This window comes from Rissa tridactyla, chromosome 6, assembly GCF_028500815.1.
Source record: "Rissa tridactyla isolate bRisTri1 chromosome 6, bRisTri1.patW.cur.20221130, whole genome shotgun sequence".
NCBI classification, from domain to species: Eukaryota; Metazoa; Chordata; class Aves; order Charadriiformes; family Laridae; genus Rissa; species Rissa tridactyla.
Genome location: NC_071471.1, coordinates 68,580,481 through 68,600,547, shown reverse-complemented (window position 1 = coordinate 68,600,547; position 20,067 = coordinate 68,580,481). Strand labels below are relative to the sequence as shown.

The 20,067-nt window shown below is 42.3% G+C and overlaps 2 protein-coding genes across 8 annotated transcripts; one reads left to right on the top strand and one right to left on the bottom strand.

The window, feature by feature from the left end:
- The first annotated feature begins 3 nt into the window (after window positions 1-3).
- IKZF5 (IKAROS family zinc finger 5) lies at window positions 4-14,569 on the top strand. Of its 7 annotated transcripts, XM_054205368.1 has the most exons (8): window positions 4-101; window positions 1,593-1,658; window positions 2,552-2,634; window positions 2,941-3,104; window positions 3,391-3,573; window positions 8,372-9,250; window positions 13,701-13,731; window positions 14,290-14,569. In XM_054205368.1, the coding sequence occupies exons 4-7, from the start codon at window positions 2,972-2,974 to the stop codon at window positions 13,715-13,717; spliced, it is 1,212 nt and encodes a 403-aa protein (XP_054061343.1). In that variant the 5' UTR covers window positions 4-101; window positions 1,593-1,658; window positions 2,552-2,634; window positions 2,941-2,971; the 3' UTR covers window positions 13,718-13,731; window positions 14,290-14,569. The 7 variants fall into 7 exon arrangements, with proteins under 7 accessions (XP_054061343.1, XP_054061337.1, XP_054061339.1 ...); XM_054205362.1 differs by lacking the exon at window positions 13,701-13,731 and having other exon boundaries at window positions 14,290-14,417; XM_054205364.1 differs by lacking the exons at window positions 13,701-13,731; window positions 14,290-14,569 and adding an exon at window positions 14,124-14,268.
- Window positions 14,570-14,703: 134 nt separating this feature from the next.
- Window positions 14,704-19,610, bottom strand: PSTK (phosphoseryl-tRNA kinase). Its single transcript, XM_054206995.1, has 7 exons — window positions 19,573-19,610; window positions 17,744-18,041; window positions 17,254-17,536; window positions 16,208-16,406; window positions 15,685-15,760; window positions 15,084-15,177; window positions 14,704-14,882 (listed from the first exon to the last, which is right to left on the bottom strand). Exons 1-7 carry the CDS (start codon window positions 19,608-19,610, stop codon window positions 14,707-14,709), a joined length of 1,164 nt encoding a protein of 387 aa, XP_054062970.1. The 3' UTR covers window positions 14,704-14,706.
- Between the last annotated feature and the right edge of the window lie 457 nt (window positions 19,611-20,067).

Here is a 20,067-nt window from a genome sequence, read left to right as displayed (position 1 = left end):
TCGCGAGGCCGGGGTGGGCCGGGCCGGGCCGCGAGAGCGACAACAAACATGGCGGCGGCGGCGGAGGCAGCGGGCGGCGGTCGCGGCGCAGGGCGGCGGAGGTGAGTAGCGTCTTCTCCCCGCCGGCCTCCCTTCGCCGTGAGGGGGCTCAGTGGCAGCGCGGCCCGCGCTCCCCCCCCGGGGCGGCAGCGGTGGCTGTGACACGCCTGTCCCCACTGGGGCCTCCCTTTGGCGTGAGGGGGCCGGGCGGTGGGGGAGCAAGCTGAGGAGAGGGGACGCAGCGGCGGAGGTCTGTCGTGGCCGTGTCGCTCCTCGCCCACGCGTGAAGGTGGAGAGGGGTGGAGGAAAGGCGGTTTTGACACCGTCTGGCGTGGAGCGGGGGCGGCGGCGCGCCCGGCGGGTTCCGCGGCTGCTGACAGGTCGTGGGGCTCGGCCCGGCCGCCGCCAGCGCCGCGAATGATCTTCCCCTTCCCCGGCGCAAAACTCCTCGGTAAGGAGCAGGAAGGGCTTGGATAAAAGTTTGGGATCCGTCCTTCTTTGTGATGTTGATTTTAAGTCATTTGCACGGGAAAAGATGAGACTGGGGCAGAGTGATTCCTCCCCCCTCCCCCCCCCCTTGTTTTTTCCCCTTGATTCCTGAAAAGAAAAGGAGATATATACATGTGTTCGTAGTCGTATTTTATTCTAATTACTGCAGTAATGAGTTCTTACTGTGTGTATTAAACTCTTAGTTTTACTGTGTCTGAACTGTTTTCTTTAGCAGATTTTTTCAGGTAAAATATTTATAACGCCTGTCATCCTAGCACATCCAGTGGTGCTTCTTAGACAACAAACTTAGTACACATCAGCGCCATAATTAATGTTAAATCCAGCAGTTGCGCCTGTGTCGCAAATGAATAACCAGTTTCCTACCCGTCAGTGTATAAAGCTGGAGAAGATATATTTGTCTATGCAGAAAATGTTCTCTATAGGTAGAACTTGAGGGACATCTGGTGTGATCAGCCCAGGCAGGAGCAGGAAACACGAGCGGGTCTGCTCAGGTTTCTGATAATTCGAATTGCAATTACTCATTTGCAGTGGTGACATAGTAGGCATCTGATCTGTATCGTCCTTCCCTGAAAAGGAGAACTGCTGGTTTTATGTCTGTATAAAATCACAAAAGGTTCTTTTGTGCATACAAATGTAGAGGTTTGAGGCAGTGCTCAACCTACATTGACATAAAAAAAAAGGAAAGATTAATGTTTTCAAGTTAAACCGATGAGGTAGAGAAAGGAAGTTTTATGCAGTTGATCCCCAAAATAATGTCTTTTCCCCAGTCAGATTTTTAAAATATTGTGTCGTTTTCTCTAAAAATTAAATGTCATTATAAAAGTAATCAATCAAATAATTTTTTGTGCCTTAAACAGAGAGATACACAGATTCCTCTGTGAAAACATGGACCTTTAACGTTTGATGTTGAACCTTTCAACATCAATTGTTATTTCTTATTATAATGTGGAGAAAGTTGGCCTGGTTAGGACTCTATATTACCTTGTCCCATTTCTCTTTTCCATATCTTTAATTCGTATTCTGATATCTTTGTTTCATTGCAGGAGACACCAACAAATGGAACACAAATTAACTTAAGCCTACATGAGGCTGGTGACACCTGAAAGAGGGTAGGCAAAATGGATATGTAAAGATGTGTTCAAAGCTAACTTAATGTTGGTTAATAGTTAGTTAGATAATAATGATAATAGTTGAGCACACTTAGGTATGATGTGAAATAACATCCGGATGCCAAAAAATTAATTAACATTTGTAAATAGCTTTAAAAATATAGGAGAATGTTTAAATGTGGTCGTGAACTCAGGACTTGAGTTTTTGTAGGACACCTAATGTTTTGTTTAGTAGCTATTGGAAAACAAAAATAAATTCTTATTGAAAATGCAGCATCATTAATTATTTCTGATTATTATTATTCCTGCAGATTACAATGTGACTGACTCATTGCTCTCTTTCCAACTGTATCCTAGGTTCTGTCTTCACAAATTCATTGCAAATTGATACTTTAGCAGTCTGTCATTTACAGTCCCAGAAAAGAGCATGACCACTGACTTCTAGTGAATATTTTTATTATTTCAATGCAAAATAATGAAATGGATTAAGATTTTATGCAGGATAGGAAACGAAAATTTTGGGAGAACTATGAAATACTGTTTTCTGTAAGGCTTTTTCCATCTTTGCTAATCAGTGACGTTCAGTTGGTTTCTCAATGTTACAGTTGCTGTAAGTGACTTACCCAACTCTGGGATTTTTTGGAGCCATGTATTCACAAGAGAAACTACTCAAATAATCAGTAAGACATAAGTGTCTTTCAGTGAGATACATGAAGGAATAGATGCGGTTTTTTAAAAGCTTTTGCTGGAAGTGTAATTGTTTTAATAAAACTTAGAGCAGTAGAGCATTAGAACCTCTGTTTCAAAACATGTATTTTTTCATCTTTCTTTTTTAAAACTCATGGGGGTTGGGAAGAATAATGGACTTACATTTCTTTTTTTTTTCCTTCCAGGGAAAGTGGACAAGCTGTGTCCTGTGCTTTCTATCCGACCTGTTTGGAGTATGTTTGCTACTTAGCAGGGAACTAAAATTCAGGTACGATCCATTAAAAAAACCCACAAACATGTTGACTTTGATTATTATGTCATTTTATGCGATCTGATATTGTTATATTACTGTTGCTGAAAACGGTTTCCCCAGTAATATGTATTTGGTGATCTTTAATGAGTTAAAAATTCTAAAAATATTCTTATGGTTGTCAATTTGTGCATTGAGTCATGTCGTGTGATAAAAGTAATCCTTTATGTAAAAAAAAAAAAAAAACCACCAAAAACCCCATTGTTTTTAGAAATGCATTCAAATTCAGTGACACTTGTGGTTTGAAAATATTTTTCTTTCTAGGCACAAGAGGTTGTAAACATAAAGAGTGAATATGGGTGAAAAGAAGCCAGAACCTTTGGACTTTGTAAAAGATTTTCAGGAATATCTTACACAGCAGACTCACCATGTAAATATGATTTCTGGATCAGTTAGTGGAGACAAGGAAGCAGAGACTCTTCCAGGAGGTAAGCTAATTTCAGTGCTATCAAATCTTATTTTTTTGAGAATGACTGCACTGTTGACGTTCTGGATAATTATGCAGACTACTATAATTGTATGGAAGTATTTCTGATAGTCATTTTCATATCACAAAAGATGCGTACCTACCTTTGTTTTAACCAGGGCTTTTTCTTATAGTTCTGTATGTTTAAAGACCAAGGGCATACAGAAGCAAAAGGTATTTGGCATATTCTCACAGCACAATAGGATCCCACTGTTCATGGATTGAAAACTCTGTTGCATTATTCACAGCTGGGACAGAAGGTGATCAGAATGGTCTGGATCATCCTTCTGTTGAAGTTTCACTGGATGAAAACTCAGGAATGTTAGTGGATGGGTTTGAAAGGACATTTGATGGAAAGTTAAAGTGTCGATACTGCAACTATGCCAGCAAAGGAACAGCACGGCTCATAGAGCATATCCGAATTCATACAGGTATGAAATATTCTGCAGTGCTTCCCTGTGAGGCATTGTGGTATTAACTCAATGTTATATTTGCATGTGAGAAGTTAGCATCTGCAAGCAGGGTGATAGTTCTTAAAACTATTCAACAATTAGAACTGGCTTTTGGGTGTGGGTTTTTTTTTTAATAGACTACTTTTTTAAAGGTGTGCCATGTACCTATTTAAATTATGCAGATTTCTACTTATATTTTTATTGCAGACTACTGAGTCTGAAGTAACTATAAATTGGAGTATATAGCATGAAAGCATCAGTGTAAATTGAAGGGCCCTAACCATAACTTATAGTTTTTCCTTGCTAATCAGAAAAGTGAAAAATGTACATCCTGCCACTTGGAAATTTATAGGGCCTTTTCTTCCTCTGTTGTTTAGCTATGAAAATATTCCTGTTTTGTACTTCCACAGGTAGAATGTTGTACAAAACATAGTAATAAGAATAAAGGTTTCTTATTGGTAGAATATTCAAACATGAGGGCATATCATCAAATAAGTGATTAATAACAGTAATGAAAATAAAGAATACTTACTGTGGCTTGTTTAAGAGTATTTGCCACTGTTGGGTTTATAAAGCTGAAAAGCAAAACTTGCAATAAAGATTAGAATATCCTAAATCGTTCGTGAAGTCAGCTCCAAGTTCTGAGTAAATGAGAGAAAACAAACGAAAGGTCCTTGTGAAGTCTGACTTTGCTGCATGGTGAGTATGTTACACCGATACAGACGACTTTATGGCTATTAACTAGAGTAATAAGAAAACCAATTGTGTTCTGCAAGGAATAGAAGTTTTTACAGGTTTCCGGTCTGGTACAGATTGTCCCAAGACTTGAAGTCTGTCATTTCAGTGGTCTTGGGTAGGTGGCATTCTGGGACTCACTTCGAAGGAAACACGTTGTAATTTGGACGTGATTGTAACTCTCCTTGGGTATGTTTATTGTTGGTCAAGATTCTCACTTTGCTGTGAACTGCGAATTCTACACAGTAACTCCCAGGATGTCTTTTGAGGGAGTCAGTGCTCCTTGCACTGGCCCCACAGTGTTGGCTTGTTTCAACGAGGTGTAATGGGATCGTAAATGGCATCCAACTAGAAATCAAAGAGTTCTGAGGTTTAGACTCTGAAGATTTTGTAAATTCTTCTCTTGTGATACCGTGAGCTACCTCTGTGTGTAGCTGTTGCTGTTTTCATATTCCCAGTGGAAATTTTGTGAAGTTTCAATAATGTATAAAATGCTGTGGCTTGTGTACCTGCAGTTGACACTACATTAATGCTATGGCTTGCTGCAGAACTGCAAAGCAGCAATGTGTTTTGGAGCATTTTTTTTGTCTAATTTTTTATAAAGCAGTTACAGCTTCACCTACTATTTGCCTCATGGCATGTGGACAAGGAGAGATATTTTTCTTTTAACGGCTTTACTCTGCAGTGCTATTTCTGAGCCTGTGAAATGAGGGTCATGTAGTGGGACAAACAGTGTTGCAGATTTACACAGTTCATTTTTAAATGGTACTTAAAGATGCAGAAATAACATCAACTTTAAAACTCCGTGTCTTTTCAGCAGCATATAGCTATTGCCATCTAAAAACTTGCATCCCCAAGCCCACAGCTACTGTTGGCCAGTTGTCAACACGAGCAGATGGACTGCTAGAGCTGCGATGGGGGACATAAATTGCTACTAGAAGATGTTTGTATTGTGTGTTTGCTGTTTCCTGAGATGTTTTTGATGGCTTTGGTGTGCATGGGGTTTCTCAGACAGAATGACTGAAATAATGCGTTGTTACTTAATATCACATCGTAAATTTTAGCCATACTAGAGAGCAAAAAATAAATCTTCCTTCTTTAAGTATCAAAATGTGGATATTGGTATAGTATCAGCATTCCTTCTGTTACTGTAGGAAGTTGCCTACCTTTTTTATACTCTCAAATCTTAGGTAACAGTTCTTTTGTGTTTTCAAAATGCTTTCTGATCCTGCTGCTGGTTTTGGGAGCAGAGATCACTAAGCAGCTAGAGGTAACAGAACAACTCCTGCTGCAGGTTAAGATGATTTCAGCACGGTTGCAGCATAATATATATAAAAGCAAGAAAGATTCCAACCAAGAGTTGGGGTGCTAAGAAATGTCCTCAAAAATCTCTGACCCAATGATTATTATTCAGAAGCAAACATTCCATGAGCAACACAAATTCGGTTTTTAGGGCAAAGCATAATACTTTGGGTTTGTGCCTTGACTAACATTTTGAGTTGTTTCTCATTGTCATAGTATATGATGTTGTCAGCCTTATACCAGAAGAACAGAGCTTTACGTGTGGGATGACTGTTGTCTCAGTATTCCTGTTATCAGAGGGTATATACATGACTCGCTTGATCAAAGAAGCTTTCACAAAGATGCTAGGAAAAGGTAGCCAAATCGAAGGCACACATCACTCTGCTGCAAAATCATGCAGTCTGAAATATTTCTGTTTCAGAAAGCTAGCTAGCAGCGAGAGAGGGATGCAGGGGGTGTCAGCCTACTGTCTATCAAAGACCTTCAGCAATTCGGACACACCTTCGCAGAATGAACACTTTATAGCCAGATTACTGGTTCAAGCATGTCCGATGCCTAATGAAGTACCAGTAACTGTACAATGATAACAGTTCATTTCCCTATACCAGTTATGTTCAGTTTTATAATAAAGACAAGAATCTCAGTCTGCCAGAGGCCTTTTTGTTCTCTGTGTAGTTTCCCCTTTGCCTTTTCATGATACGTCTCATATCCTTAATACAGCACTGCATGGTGTCCTGACGGCAACACCATTTTGCCATTACCTTAATGGCTCTTCGGAAAGTTCTGCTTTCTTTCTTTGTACATAGACAGGGGACTCTAGAACAAGGAAGGGGTTTTTTTTGTTTGGTTGGTTTTGTTTTGTTTTCTTGTTTCTTTCACTCAAGGGCAAGGAGATCCAAGACCTGAGCATTGTTTTGCTCAGAAGCATGGTGGGGAAGCATGGCAAAGGGCCAAGAAATGGTTTTCATGGACTATGAAGGCTCAGAGGGACTGAATCAGCATTAAAATAGGGAACTGATAGCTCACTAGTAGCCTCAGAGCAATGTAAGTAAACAAGTAATGCATCCTGGATAACACGCAAGTGCAGCAGGTATCTGCCAAAGTAATTATGACCCAGGCATGATCACACAACCATTAAGTGCAACTTACTGCAGAATTAACTTCGTGCTGAGCCTGACAGCAGTATAATTAGTAGTTCACCAGCTGTGTCGTATTAAGGGTGTGCAACATGGGATGCAATTCTTTATCTCTGTGTAACCAGTTTACAATTAAATAAGACCATTCATATTGACAAGTTCTTTGGGAATGCAGGGAGTTTGTCAGTCTTTTTACATCGTCATTCATACCAGAGCTCCAGACCTTTACACACATACAATAATCTGAATACTTATATATGCCTATAGAGGAATCATGGTTTCAGTTGATGCAAATAAGGTACTTAAAGGTAGCATAAAAATTGCTTGCGTTTCTCTTGAAGAGCCAGCGATGGGGAAAAAAAATAATATCTTCTATTCAGTATCCCAGGTTGTGATTCCAAACTGTGGGATGCTCAACATGGGAAGGGCTTTCTGTATCAGATACGTGCCATCATACAGGGCCTGTACTGTGCTTGCGTACTGTGTAATAGTGGCCCTTGCTGCAGTCAATCTCTGGCTTTTACAGTTGTTCTAGGTGGATTTTGAAAGCCACAAAATAGATGTATTGGCCTGTATTTAAAATAGTAGAAAATGCTTCAAAAAAACCCATAAAGGCTGAAGAGAAGGAGCTTGCTTATGTTTTTTTGGAGTTTGTTGTGCTGCGTGGCAAGACAATCAGTTGCACAACAGTGATGTAGAAATTGACCCGGCGTTCTAGATGGGGAGATAAGGTGATATTTCATTTCAGCACCTGAACATGAGTCAGATCCTTTAGGCGTTTCTAACATTGGAGACCTGGATCTAAAAACTCTAAAAGATCAGCCTATGAAAGGAAAATCAAAAGTTGCAAAGTATTGTGTTACAGATGTGTTGGCCTGACATTATGTTTGAAAGCTTTCTGAGTACTTTAAAAAGTGTTAATGTGAATGTCTGTAAATATCATTTAATAGAAGAACAAAGTTCTACCTATCAGAAAGGAGAATGTCTGGTACTATCGTGTGAGAGAGCACGCAGCTGTCCAGGGATTAGCTGGCTTTTGTTTTCTTTAATAACTCTCTTTCCACAGAATCATTTTTCAAAATTCATTTCTTGAGTGGGTGGATGTGGACAGGATTTTTTAGATAATAGTTGCAGGATCTTTAAAAGTAGGAATGTTTGGAAGATATTGAAAGGATACCCTCCCTCAGTGTTTAAACACCGTTACAGTTAAGAACAGTTAAATTTTTGGTGGTGCGGACATTCCTGCAGCCAAGTGCTTACGTGCTTTATGGGTGAGGTAGAGTTTGGATCCAGTTAAGAGCACCACACAAACAGCATTGTGTTAAGTCCTTGCCATCATTGCTCTAGTTCCTAGTCAGGTTATCTGTTACGCCTGTGCTGGTCACGATTTTTTTCTTATGCTTTCTATCACTTGGGTGAAGCAGAGGTGTCTAAATTTACTCCACTCTTCCACCAAATACCCAGCTAAACTCCAGACTAGCCCTGACTGAATCTGAAACGGAACTGTTTGATTAGCAGCACCCAGTTAGCTACTTCCTGTTCCACAAAAAGCCTTTTTCAAGCACACAAGAGATGCTATAGTATAATCTATTTTAATTTTCCAGGTGAGAAGCCGCACAGATGCCATTTATGTCCCTTTGCGTCAGCTTATGAACGTCATCTGGAAGCTCACATGCGATCGCATACTGGTGAAAAACCATACAAATGTGAATTGTGTTCCTTTCGCTGCAGTGACAGAAGCAACTTGTCTCACCACCGCAGGCGCAAACATAAAATGGTGCCTATTAAGGGTACAAGGTCTTCCCTGAGCAGCAAGAAAATGTGGGGGGTTTTGCAGAAGAAGACCAGTAATTTGGGGTACAGCAGAAGAGCATTAATTAATTTGAGTCCGCCTTCCATGGTGGTTCAGAAACCAGACTACCTTAATGATTTCACTCATGAAATCCCAAATATCCAGACTGAAGCGTATGAGAGCATGACGAAAACAACCCAGAGCGGTGGGTTGCCAAGAGATCCACAAGACCTCATGGTAGATAATCCTTTAAACCAGCTCTCTACGTTAGCCGGACAGTTATCTAGCTTGCCACCTGAAAACCAAAATCCAGCCTCTCCTGACGTTGTTTCCTGTCAAGATGAAAAGCCTTTCATGATACAGCAGCCTGCCGCACCTGCGGTGGTTTCAGCTGTGTCAGCAAATATTCCTCAAAGTTCATCTCCGACCAGCCCAGATCCTCGGCCTACACACAATCAAAGGAACTATAGTCCTGTGGCAGGTCCCAGCAGTGATCGCAGTGCCCACACCAGTACTCCCAGCATAAGCAACAGTCAGCCAAGTACTCCAGCTCCGACCCTTCCGGTTCAGGACCCTCAGCTTCTGCATCACTGCCAACACTGTGACATGTACTTTGCGGACAATATTCTTTATACTATTCACATGGGATGTCATGGATTTGAAAATCCATTTCAGTGCAACATATGTGGGTGTAAGTGTAAAAATAAGTATGACTTTGCTTGCCATTTTGCAAGAGGCCAACATAGTCAACATTGACTGAGAACACGCTTTCATTTAGTTTTTTAACATATTACAGTATATTTTTCATACTTGCTGAAGGAAAGCTTGCACGTTCCCATAAGGAATATTCACATTAATCAGTTTGACAAAGGAGGCAAATTTATTTCTAGGTTGTCGTAAAACTTGCCAGGGAAATTTTGTGTAAGATGTGGTGGTTATTTTATAGGTAGCCTTTCAAAAAAGCTGAGGGAGTGCTTTAAGAATTCGAATGCATTTACGTGCTTTGATTGCTAAATTTAAGTTGCTTGCACTTAATCCCAATAAATGTTCTACAAATGTAGAAGCAGAGCGTATGTCCTGACACATAGGATGCAATTATTAGACTATTTACTAGGCAAGACAAAATACATGAATCGTGAAATACGGAAGGTTGATGCAATGACACATACGGTTATTTTGGAGACATCCTTAAAAACTTAGCTACTCCAAACTGGAAAAACAAATAGAAGCAACTTTCACATACAAATTCAACTTGATGTAAAACTTTCTTTAATCTGGTGGAGGTTGATAATAAGTTTTTGCTTAGTATGGTCTAAACTCTTCATGCTAGAGCTCAAACACTAATTTAACTGCTATTTTTAAAACTCATCACAAAACGAGAAGATAACAGGTGATTGTGAATGAAACTCTGGTAGGAAAAAAGAGTTAAAAGCTCGTCACTCACTAGTTATACAGAAGAAAAATTAAATGACACATTTTAAACTACACTTACCAAAATGTTACATGTCATTCTTTTAAAAAGGAGGTAATTTTTAAACAGTCATAATAAAGAGCTTGTAGAACTAATATATATTCCGTGAGATTTTTAACTGCCTTAAACTAATTTGTACAGATATTTAAAATTTGCACAATTAGACTTCTGTCTTGCTGATGGGAGTTCTAATAGAAACAAACAAGAGGTTTACAAATTAAAAATCATTTGTTCAGTTTTATCTCGGGCCGAGCTACAACTGATAGGTTGCCTGTGTGTTTGAAAGTTGTACAATCTAGTTTATTGTGAACTTTGGAAGTCAGGTTGTCTTGTCCTTTCACCCGGATTTTTGTCCTTTCGGTGTACTAGAAATAAGGGGAAGGGTTTTTCTGAGGTGTTTTCTGGGTTTTCTGAGCTGTGGGTGTAACGGGCAGGCAAAGGGGTACTGGCTGGCTGCATTGAAGTCATTGTGATTAATAATTGTAGGTGGCAAATGGTAACTAGAGATGTACATGAAGTCCGTTGCACATGTTTGTTTTGGGGTTTTTTTTATACTGTACATCTTACTTTAGAAGCACCTAGGCTAACGGACAGGCACTTTAATAGAAACCTAAATTAAACATCCTAGCAAAATTAATAAAAGCTCTTAATACGCTACACAGGAATTTGTAATGTTTCCAAAAGTAAAGAACTGTTACTTTTCCCATATTTAGGCATGCACTTTTACCTTAGTTTGTCTTACTTGAGACAAATTAAAGCTTCCCCTACATACTCCCCTTTTACTATCAGCAAAATATGGCAGCAGATATGTTTTGTTAAAAGCAGGAAGATTTTGTTAATGTTCTGCAAGTCAGAGGTTGGAATCTGAATAGCAAATGTTTGGCTTATTCAAATTTATGCTTCCTGGAGCTGATGGAAGAACTTACAATGACTTCAGTATAAGATTGACGCAGGAAAAACCACCCTTCTGAGAATTTTATCCTTAGAAGTAATTTTGACTTAAATGAATTAGAAATTTGGGAACGCTTATGTTTCTCTCTCCCTAACTTACTTACTGTTGAGTTTTCTGTGCTGAAGTAACCAGTTGAAGGAACTGGATTCTTGGCTGCATGTTGTTGTAAGGAGGTCAAAAAATATGCCTTTGAAGTATTTCCAGTGTAGTGAAGATGAATGATAACAGGCTATCGCTCCTAAAAACGTTTTTGGTTTCAGGCCTTGTCAAAATCCATTTCAGTGGATTTGTAAAACAGAATGTAACTTTCATTTTTCATAATGACGCTCTTTGTAATTCCAAAATATACCTTTGTTGCTTTATTCTTTTAAAATGTATTTTATAAGCAAAACAGCAACTCTGTATGCATAAACATACACAATCCTTTATTTTAAGGACTAAAAGTTGACTGAACTGGAATCCAGTTGGAAGTTACTGCTCCTGTATGGGTTTTGCAACATGATCCTTCCAGTCAGAGAACAATGATCCTATATTGACACATTCCAAAATCTGAATTTGGCTAAAATACGATATTAGAACTACAAATGTTACTGTTAGAGACCATTACAATTAGTAATTTTTAGAGGTCATTTTCCTTGCCTTTTGATAGATGATGCGAACTTCTGTTCCCAGGCTCTATCAACTCCAAGGAAACTCCTGGAATGCTGGTTCTCCAGGGAGCACCACCCAATACTGAATGATGCCCATCACAACAGCCAAGTTCTCCTTGGTTTGGGCCTCCAGCCCTTCTCCCCCTTGGAGGGGAGAAGCAGGGAGATTAACTCCAAACGTTGGAGATTTCAGCCTTTTGTTCCATTTACGCCGTTTCTGGTCCGTTGGGACTTCCATTGGCAGTGCCTGTAAACATTTCTTTTCTTTTTGTGTTGGCTCATGATTTGGTGATTTAGAAAAATGACTTCTGAACCATGACACCCCTGAATAGCAGAAGAGTTAGGTCACTAATAGGGGTAGCTGGCAGCAAGAGGAAGCCTGCACGATCTTATTAAAGCGGCCCTTATTTAGGAGGGGATCCTCTGTTGCGGGGAACGTATGTTCTTAATAATAGAACTCGGTATGAAAAAAAATCTAACCCCAAACCTTACAAGTTGTTGAGAAGTATTTTAATACTGCTGGCTTAATATCATTGTTTCTGCTTCGAAGTACCCAAGGAAAATAAAATTATGAACACCTAGAAACTGTTGAACAGTGACAAAGCTATTTTCCCTTCTTTCCCTGCGCAGGCCCCTGTTCACAGGGGGGTTCTTAGGCAGGAGCAGGTTCTGGGGTTCATCCCTTGCTTCTGTAGCCAGATGTGTGGGGTGGGTCCCTGCCGACGTCCTGGTCCCGCGCACAGGGTCACCCTCTGGACTGGGATTCCTCATTTTTCAACCTGTTGCCGTGTGTTCACTTGTGCCAAACAGTACCCTGACTACATTTCCTTCTGTCTACTGAGTACGTTTGGAAGGTGTATTTTCATATTAGTTTTTCCTGATGTTGTACATACTATTTACTATAATTTAAAGACCGGAATTAATACTGGAAAACTGTTTGAGAGTGCGATGCTGACAATTCCCTTGCAGGGGCAGGCCTTACTCGGAGTCGGTGAGGGATACTTGTCAGGAATTGTAGGATCGAGTCCTCAGTTAGTAGGACTTTTCATAATGAGTTCTCCACGTGCTACACTGCACTAACTTGGGTTTATGTGTTGTGTTTTGTTTTTTTTTTAAAAAAACCCCTCACATCCTTATATTATAAGGTGGCGATCAGCATTTTAACTTGTGTTAACAGGGAAGTTTGGGAATGAGCTGAAATTTTTCCGGAGCTTGACTCTCTTAAGTTCAGTAGTTGCAAACCATTAACTTTGTGGGGTTTGTGTTTTTATTGTAATAGATGATTTTATAGATTTGTTGACATTTTTAACATGCACTATTTATAGTCCTCTTAATACAGGCTTATTATTTTGAGACCGAATATTCCAATGAACATACAAATATCAGACTGAAGATCTTGGTCGATTATCTTGGTTAATAACTTAAACCAATTGTGAAGCAGCTAATAGGGAATAATAGGTTTGTTTTTTTTTTCACAGATGCAATGTTGAGGTGAAAAGGATTTTGAGATAAAATGTTGATTGGCATTTTAACAGAAAACTCAGTGCTGGAAGACACATTCCAAGAGTGTTTCCTAGCAAAATGAACCGTTGCTATTTGTTTTGTTCCAGAATGTTTGGGAGGGTTTGCTTGTTTGGGTTTTTTATTTTTATTTTTTGTTTCTTTTTGACGAAGGGAATGTAATTTAGAAGTCTTCACTGGCAAGTTTTCTATTAATTTCAAGCTTCTTTGAAAATCTACAGCAAATGGATGTTCTGCTGCAGGAAATCTATTCCCTGCTGAAGCATTTTTCATTGAGCAATCTTTGTGTATGTGCTTCTAAGTACCTGCTTTGTTAATAATATGTATTTCAGCGTAAAGAGCATATTTTGTATGCAAAATAAAAAATGAAACCTGTTAGAGTTGTAAAATAAATTTATTGTGTAGTGAATGTTTTCAGATGACAAGGTTAATTCCGAAATAACTATATCTGGTGTAGTTCATGTTGTGAAGCTTTGCTTTTTGTAAGATATGAATAAAATAACACTTTCTAATTAAGTCTCCTGTTAATTCTTAATTGCTTCGACAGGTGGTGCTGTGGTTTAGGTAAGGTATGGAAGGTAAGCTTATCTTTTGGGTAAGCACAGAAGAGGGCATTTATGTTTCAGTCTGCTTAAGTTGAAAATGCTGAATTTTAGAGCTGAACCAGGACACGCTGTTACTGCTTTCCGCTGTTAATCTTGCATATTTGGTCATTTTCCAAATTCTTTGTTTCCTCAAACTCCTGTTTCCTTATTGAGGGTGACTGTACGTCTGAAATGAGAGGCCTTATCCCGGTAAGGTGGTTGTCACTGTCTATGGAACTCCCATGTATGTTGTTAGCAACTTGGAAGGCAACACCAAGTGTTAAGTTCCCTGGGACACGGGAGTTAATCCTACATGTACGTGTACGTGCATGCAACTCTTAAGAGCCTTAATTTAACTGCCTCTCAAATTTATTGTTCTTTGCAAGGTTTTTGTCATGGAAACCAGCAAAGAAGCCAAGAGCCTGATCTAAAAAAGGGACTTACGAAACTGCAGCAGGACATGCATTAAACTCAGGTGCTGACATCCTGACTTTGGATGCTGTAGTTCGTCAACCCTCCATCATCTCACTTTGTGTTTTGATACCTTCCCAGGCACCAGTTCTCTGGAAGTGCCCAGATGCCCCTTTGACAGAGCAGAGAGGTCATCACCCAAGGTGCTCTTCAAACCCTTGGCTGCAGGAGGCTCCGAGAAAGCTGATCCAGCTTGAAGTTGCTCCCGCTGTAAGCAGGAAACGGGATGAGAAGACTTCTAGGTGTTTTCCCAGGCTAACTTTTGCTGTGAGGGTGTGAAATTTAAAATCTAAGGAGGATTGGTTGTTGGCTTGACCTTCAAAGTCACAGCACACTAGACTGGATTTCTCTTCCATAATACAGGGAGAGGAGTTAGAGGTGGCACAAGCCTCCGGAGAAGGAAGCTGTGTCTCTCAGCTGTTTCCAGCTGTACTGCTGAAGGAGTACTGCATTTTAAAGACGCTGGACTCTTAAAAATCACCAACGTTCTCTATGTCATTATTTAAAAATATATTTATTAACCACATTGGTTGCCTCATGTTGGAATGAAGAAGTTACGCTGCAAGTTTGGCTTTTAAAATTATTTCCTTGACGCAAGTCTTCCAAAAATTCTGCTTTGAGTTTGTTGAGTTCTTCTGCCAGACTCTTCATCTCACTCGGGAGTATGTTTTTATCTAGAAGAAAATTAAAACTGAAACTTTTCATTTCATGTTTGACAAAATTTAGATTTTAGCTCACATTCTACAAGTAACTTTGACCAGACTTCTGAAGGTGATTGCCTGTGTCGCACCTGCAGGGTTGGGGTTCCTTAATTTATCCCAATTTTCATCGGTTTAGTGTAACGTTGCCAGCCAGCTTGAATATGCTACACGTACCTTTGGCGTCCTTCATTGCCTGAGAGATGATGCGTCTGCAAACCTGGTCAGCCTGATGGACAGTACTCGCCGCACAGATTGCTCGATCTGCTTCCTATCCAGGGGGACCAACAGAAAGGAAGAATACAGGCAAACACGTTAAATTTGATTTAAACTGCCATGAACTTTGGAAATACTCTTTGAAAACAAGTAACACAGCAGCAGCAACTCGGCAACTGGTGCATTGCACAGCTGCTCCTTTGAATTCGGAGGCGGTATGTATATCTGGGTGACTGCCAGAGGCAGGTGTGTGTGTGACTTTAGGAAGCGAACATTATATTCCTCAGTGCGATGCGAGAGCTCCAAAAAGTATTTTGTTTTTACTACGGTAGAACACGTAACAGTATTCTTAAAGGTAGTTCAGTGGTTTAACTTAATAAGGTGCCAAAAGTACCCGTTTCAAATAGGATTAACTTTTCTGTGTATGCTTTTCCGATCAAGAACTGCAATAGGGATTTCCCAGTTTCTGTCATCACAGTGTTCTGAATCCAGCCCGGGAATAACTCACTCACTCATTGACCACCAGCTGAAAGAGCAGGGACTGTGGGACAAGCAGTGCTACCTTTTGCTCAAGGTTTTCCTCATTTTGCTTGACTGGATTTTCCAAAGCAGTGGCCAGCAAACTGATTATCTGCTCACTAAGAAAACAAATAACAGAGTAAACCCCATTACACAGTTTCCCTTCTTTCATTTTGTTACAACACCTCATCCCAGGAAAAAAAAAAAAGCACGTTTTCAGTTAAATTTATGAGGCAATCAATGAAATAATCTTTATACAGCAAGTTAGATGAAAAACAATTCCAACTAAAACTACAGCCAATTATTTCCAGTCTTAATGTTTCAGACAATTTACACAGATTTTCAACAACAGTTTAGAAGTGCAGTTAGTTTTGAGGTTACCTCTGCAAAGAATGGTGGCTGTGAGTTCCCAACAACTGGCACCTGTTCCGTGTAATTGACTGGCTTCCAAAAATCACCATATTGATTATTTTTTACACACTGTTTAGATACAGTAAAAAGCTCCTACCCCCCTGTTTCTGAAAACACAACTCATTGGAAGCTCTAGCATCAATCCGGTAACATACTCATCCTCCAAAGGGCGATCAGAACTTTTCAGAATGAGGCTGTTCTGTTCCCAAGCGTTTTTCTTGAGATCTGGCATTTCTATTTTTCTTGCCATTAAACATATTGTCTGGTCAGGTAACGGATGACTTCTTAGACGATTTCTCTGCAAGCAGCATTCAAGTGGACAGTCTAAAAATAACTGGCAGAAGCTCAAGGAATCTAAAAGAACATAAAGAGATGCCGTTGTTTCAGCTGGGATAGAGTCAGTTTTCTTTCTAATGATTGCGGTGAGCAGAATGTCAATAACGCATATTGTTTTAGTTCTCTTGCCAGATGATGTTTATACTTTTCAAGGACTTTTTTCAGCTTCTCATAGAAGCTGATAAGGAGCATAGACAGATGGAATGGCCACTGGAATATTCCACACCATAGGTGTCATACTCAGTATATAAATGGGAGTTTGCTGGGGGGTGGGAATTGGTGATCGCTGCTCAGGATGGGCAACCAATTTGCTGGGCAGTGAGAGTGGCTTCTGTCTTGTGTATTTTTTTACCATTATTATTATTATTTTCCTTTACCATTATTGTTCTGTTAAACTATGTTTATCTCAACCTGGCTGGTTTTTTCCCCTTTCCCCTCCTCTTCTCCCTGCCCATCTGGGGGAAGGGGGAGAACTGGCTGCCGGCTGGGGTTAAACCATGACAACAGGCACTTTAACCTTTACATCACTCAAGCAAATATTTCTGAGAGCAACATGCATGAGAAAGGCTTTAGATGAATGAGTAACTGCTACACTAGTTCTGAGCCTGAAGAGAATACAATTTTACCTTCAAGGCTGCTCAAGTAATGATTTCTGAGATCAACGTGCATAAGAAAGGCTTTAAGTGACTTAGCTATTTCTAATAATACAGTAGTAAAGTTAAGATGATGCTTACTATACTGCAGGAATCGAGCAAGCAAGAATAACAAATGTTCCGCAGGATCACTTAAAGAAAGGCAGCTAAAGCGCACGGAATTTCCAATAAAAGTGAAAACGTTTTTCCGCGTAGGAACAAAGAGTAATTACATTTGCGAGCCAGCTGGTACACCTCGTATCTCATGCTCTGGTAATAAAAATTGTCATCCAAGATCAGGTAGAGCGGCCCGGCGGTGGCTGCGGGTGTCTCGGGACCGCCGTGCCGTTCCTGCGGGGCGAGCAGCCCCTGCCCGCGGCAGCAGGCCAGGAACCGCTCCCAGCCCGGCTGCCCGGCGGCGGGGGGGACGGACAGAGGCTCCCCGGTGACCAGCGCCTGCAGGAACCGCTCCAGGCACTGCAGCAGCTCCCGCCGGCTCCGCTTCCAGCGCGGCAGCTGCGGAGGGAGGCAGTGAGGGGGTGAGGGCCCGCGCACCCGCCCGCCCCGCCGCCCCCCCCGGGCCCCGCCGCGGCGGCAGCACCAACATGGCGGCCAGGCCCCGCGTCAGGGCGTTGCCTAGCAACGCCGGCGGCGCCGCCAGTAACGCTGCGAAGCGCGGCGCCTCGGCTGGCCAATGAGAGCAAAAGAGAGCGCCGCACTGACCAATGGGGACGGCCCGGCCGGTCCCGCCCCCGGCTCGCTGGGCCCGAAGGCCTCCGGCGGGATGAGCTCGTCGTAGCTGAGGAGGGCGCAGGCCCAGCCCGGGCGCCGCGGCAGGCGGCGGCGCAGAGCGCGACCCAGCGTGGACTTGCCGGCGGCCGGCAGCCCGCACAGCAGGCACAGCCCCCCCCGGGCGCGCCCGCCGCCGCCCGGCTCCTCCTCCTCCGCCGCCAGCGCCGACGGAGGGCCGGCCGCCGCTGCAGCTGCAGGCCGCGGCTGTGCGCATGCGCGGGCCCGTCCCCTGGCGGGCGGGGCGAGCGCGGGTTTGCCGGGTTTATTTTGATGATAAATTCAGTGATACATTAAGTTACGCATTTCGGTCTTGCACTTGGGTCATACCAACCCCGTGCAGCGCTACAGGCTTGGGAAAGAGTGGCTGGAGAGCTGCCCGGCAGAAAAGGACCTGGGGGTGTTGGTCAGCAGCCGGCTGAGTATGAGCCAGCAGCGTGCCCGGGTGGCCAAGGCCAACAGCATCCTGGCCTGTATCAGGAACAGCATGGCCAGCAGGAAGCGATTGTCTCCCTGTGCTCGGCACTGGTGAGGCCTCACCTCGAATGCTGTGTTCAGTTTTGGGCCCCTCACCACGAAAAAGACATGGAAGTGCTGGATCGTGTCCAGAGAAGGGCAACGGAGCTGGCGAGGGGTCTGGAGCACAAGTCTTGTGAGGAGCGGCTGAGGGAGCTGGGGGTGTTCAGCCTGGAGAAAAAGGGGCTGAGGGGAGACCTTCTCGCTCCCTACAGCTCCCTGAAAGGAGGGGGCAGCCAGGGGGGGTCGGTCTCTTCTCCCAAGGGACAGGCGATGGGACAAGAGGAAATGTCTTCAAGTTGTGCCAGGGGAGATTTGGATTGGATATTAGGAAAAATTTCTTCACCAAAAGGGTTATCGAGCATTGGAACAGGCAGCACAGGAATTGCCATCCGTGAATGTATTTAAAAGCCGGGCAGACGTGGTGCTGAGGGACATGGTTTAGTGGTGGTTTTGTCAGTGTTAGTTGATGGTTGGACTCGATGATCTGAAAGGTCCCTTCCAACCTGGGCAATTCTATGGCTCTGTGAACCCGGCTGAATGATCACGGGTGTGCCCAGCCACGGGTTTTGTTTCCATCATAAAATCAGGATACTGCCAAGCATGCTGACCCTGATGATTTACATTAAATTGTATTATTGTAATGTGCTTGTTAATAAGGTCTAAATTATAGGAATAATTAATTCATAATAACAATTTAGGATTCTAAGGAATTGAGAAAGACAACACTTCTTCAGAAGACACTCCTTGCCAGTGCAGATCTTTGCCTGCAATGTATTTTGGGTTCTTTGGTCCCGCTCTTTGGTGAAATGACCATCTAAGGGATTAGAAATATTTTCTTGGCAAGGCGATTCCATAATTTATTCACTCCTTTTGCTCGTTTGTATTCCCAGAGTTTAGGTGTGGACACAGTCAGTGTGTGATTCATCCTCCCACATACAGACAGATTAGGATCCACAGCTTTGTTCCTGCCAGTGGGTTTCTTTCTGCGTAGCAGCTGCTTTTCCATTTGTTCTCATTTTGACAAACTACGTAACTTCATATATTTTCTTTTAAACCGGTACTGCTTTGTAACTGTCACCTTTAGAATGACAAAAGTTAGCTGTTGCTCTTGTAGTGGAATCAGTTTCCAGAAAAAATCTCAAGGTGGAATAACCAGCAAAACATTAAAACACTTAAGTTACATAATGTATGTTGTGATATACCACATTTTCTATAACAACAGACATGGCCTGTTTCTTTCATACTCGGATACATTCTCTGCAGAGGCCAAGTGCAGAGTCATGCACCTGGGTCTGGGCAATCCCAAGCACAAATCCAGGCTGGGCAGAGAGTGTATTGAGGGCAGTCCTGAGGAGAAGCACTTGGGGGTGTTGGTTGATGAGAAGCTCAACGTGAGCCGACAACGGTGCTCACAGCCCAGAAGGCCAACCACATCCTGGGCTGCACCAAAGGCAGCGTGGCCAGCAGGGCAAGGGGAGGATTCTGCCCCTCTGCTCCGCTCTGGGGAGACCCCCTGCGGTGCTGCCTCCAGCTCTGGGGGCACCAACATCAGGACACAGACCTGTTGGAGCCAGAGGAGGGCCACATAGATGATGAGAGGGCTGGAGCCCCTCTGCTGTGAGGACAGGCTGAGAGAGTTGGGGTTGTTCAGCCTGGAGAAGAGAAGGCTCTGGGGAGACCTTAGAGCAGCCTTCCAGTATCTGAAGGGGGCCTACAAGAAAGCTGGAGAGGGGATTTTT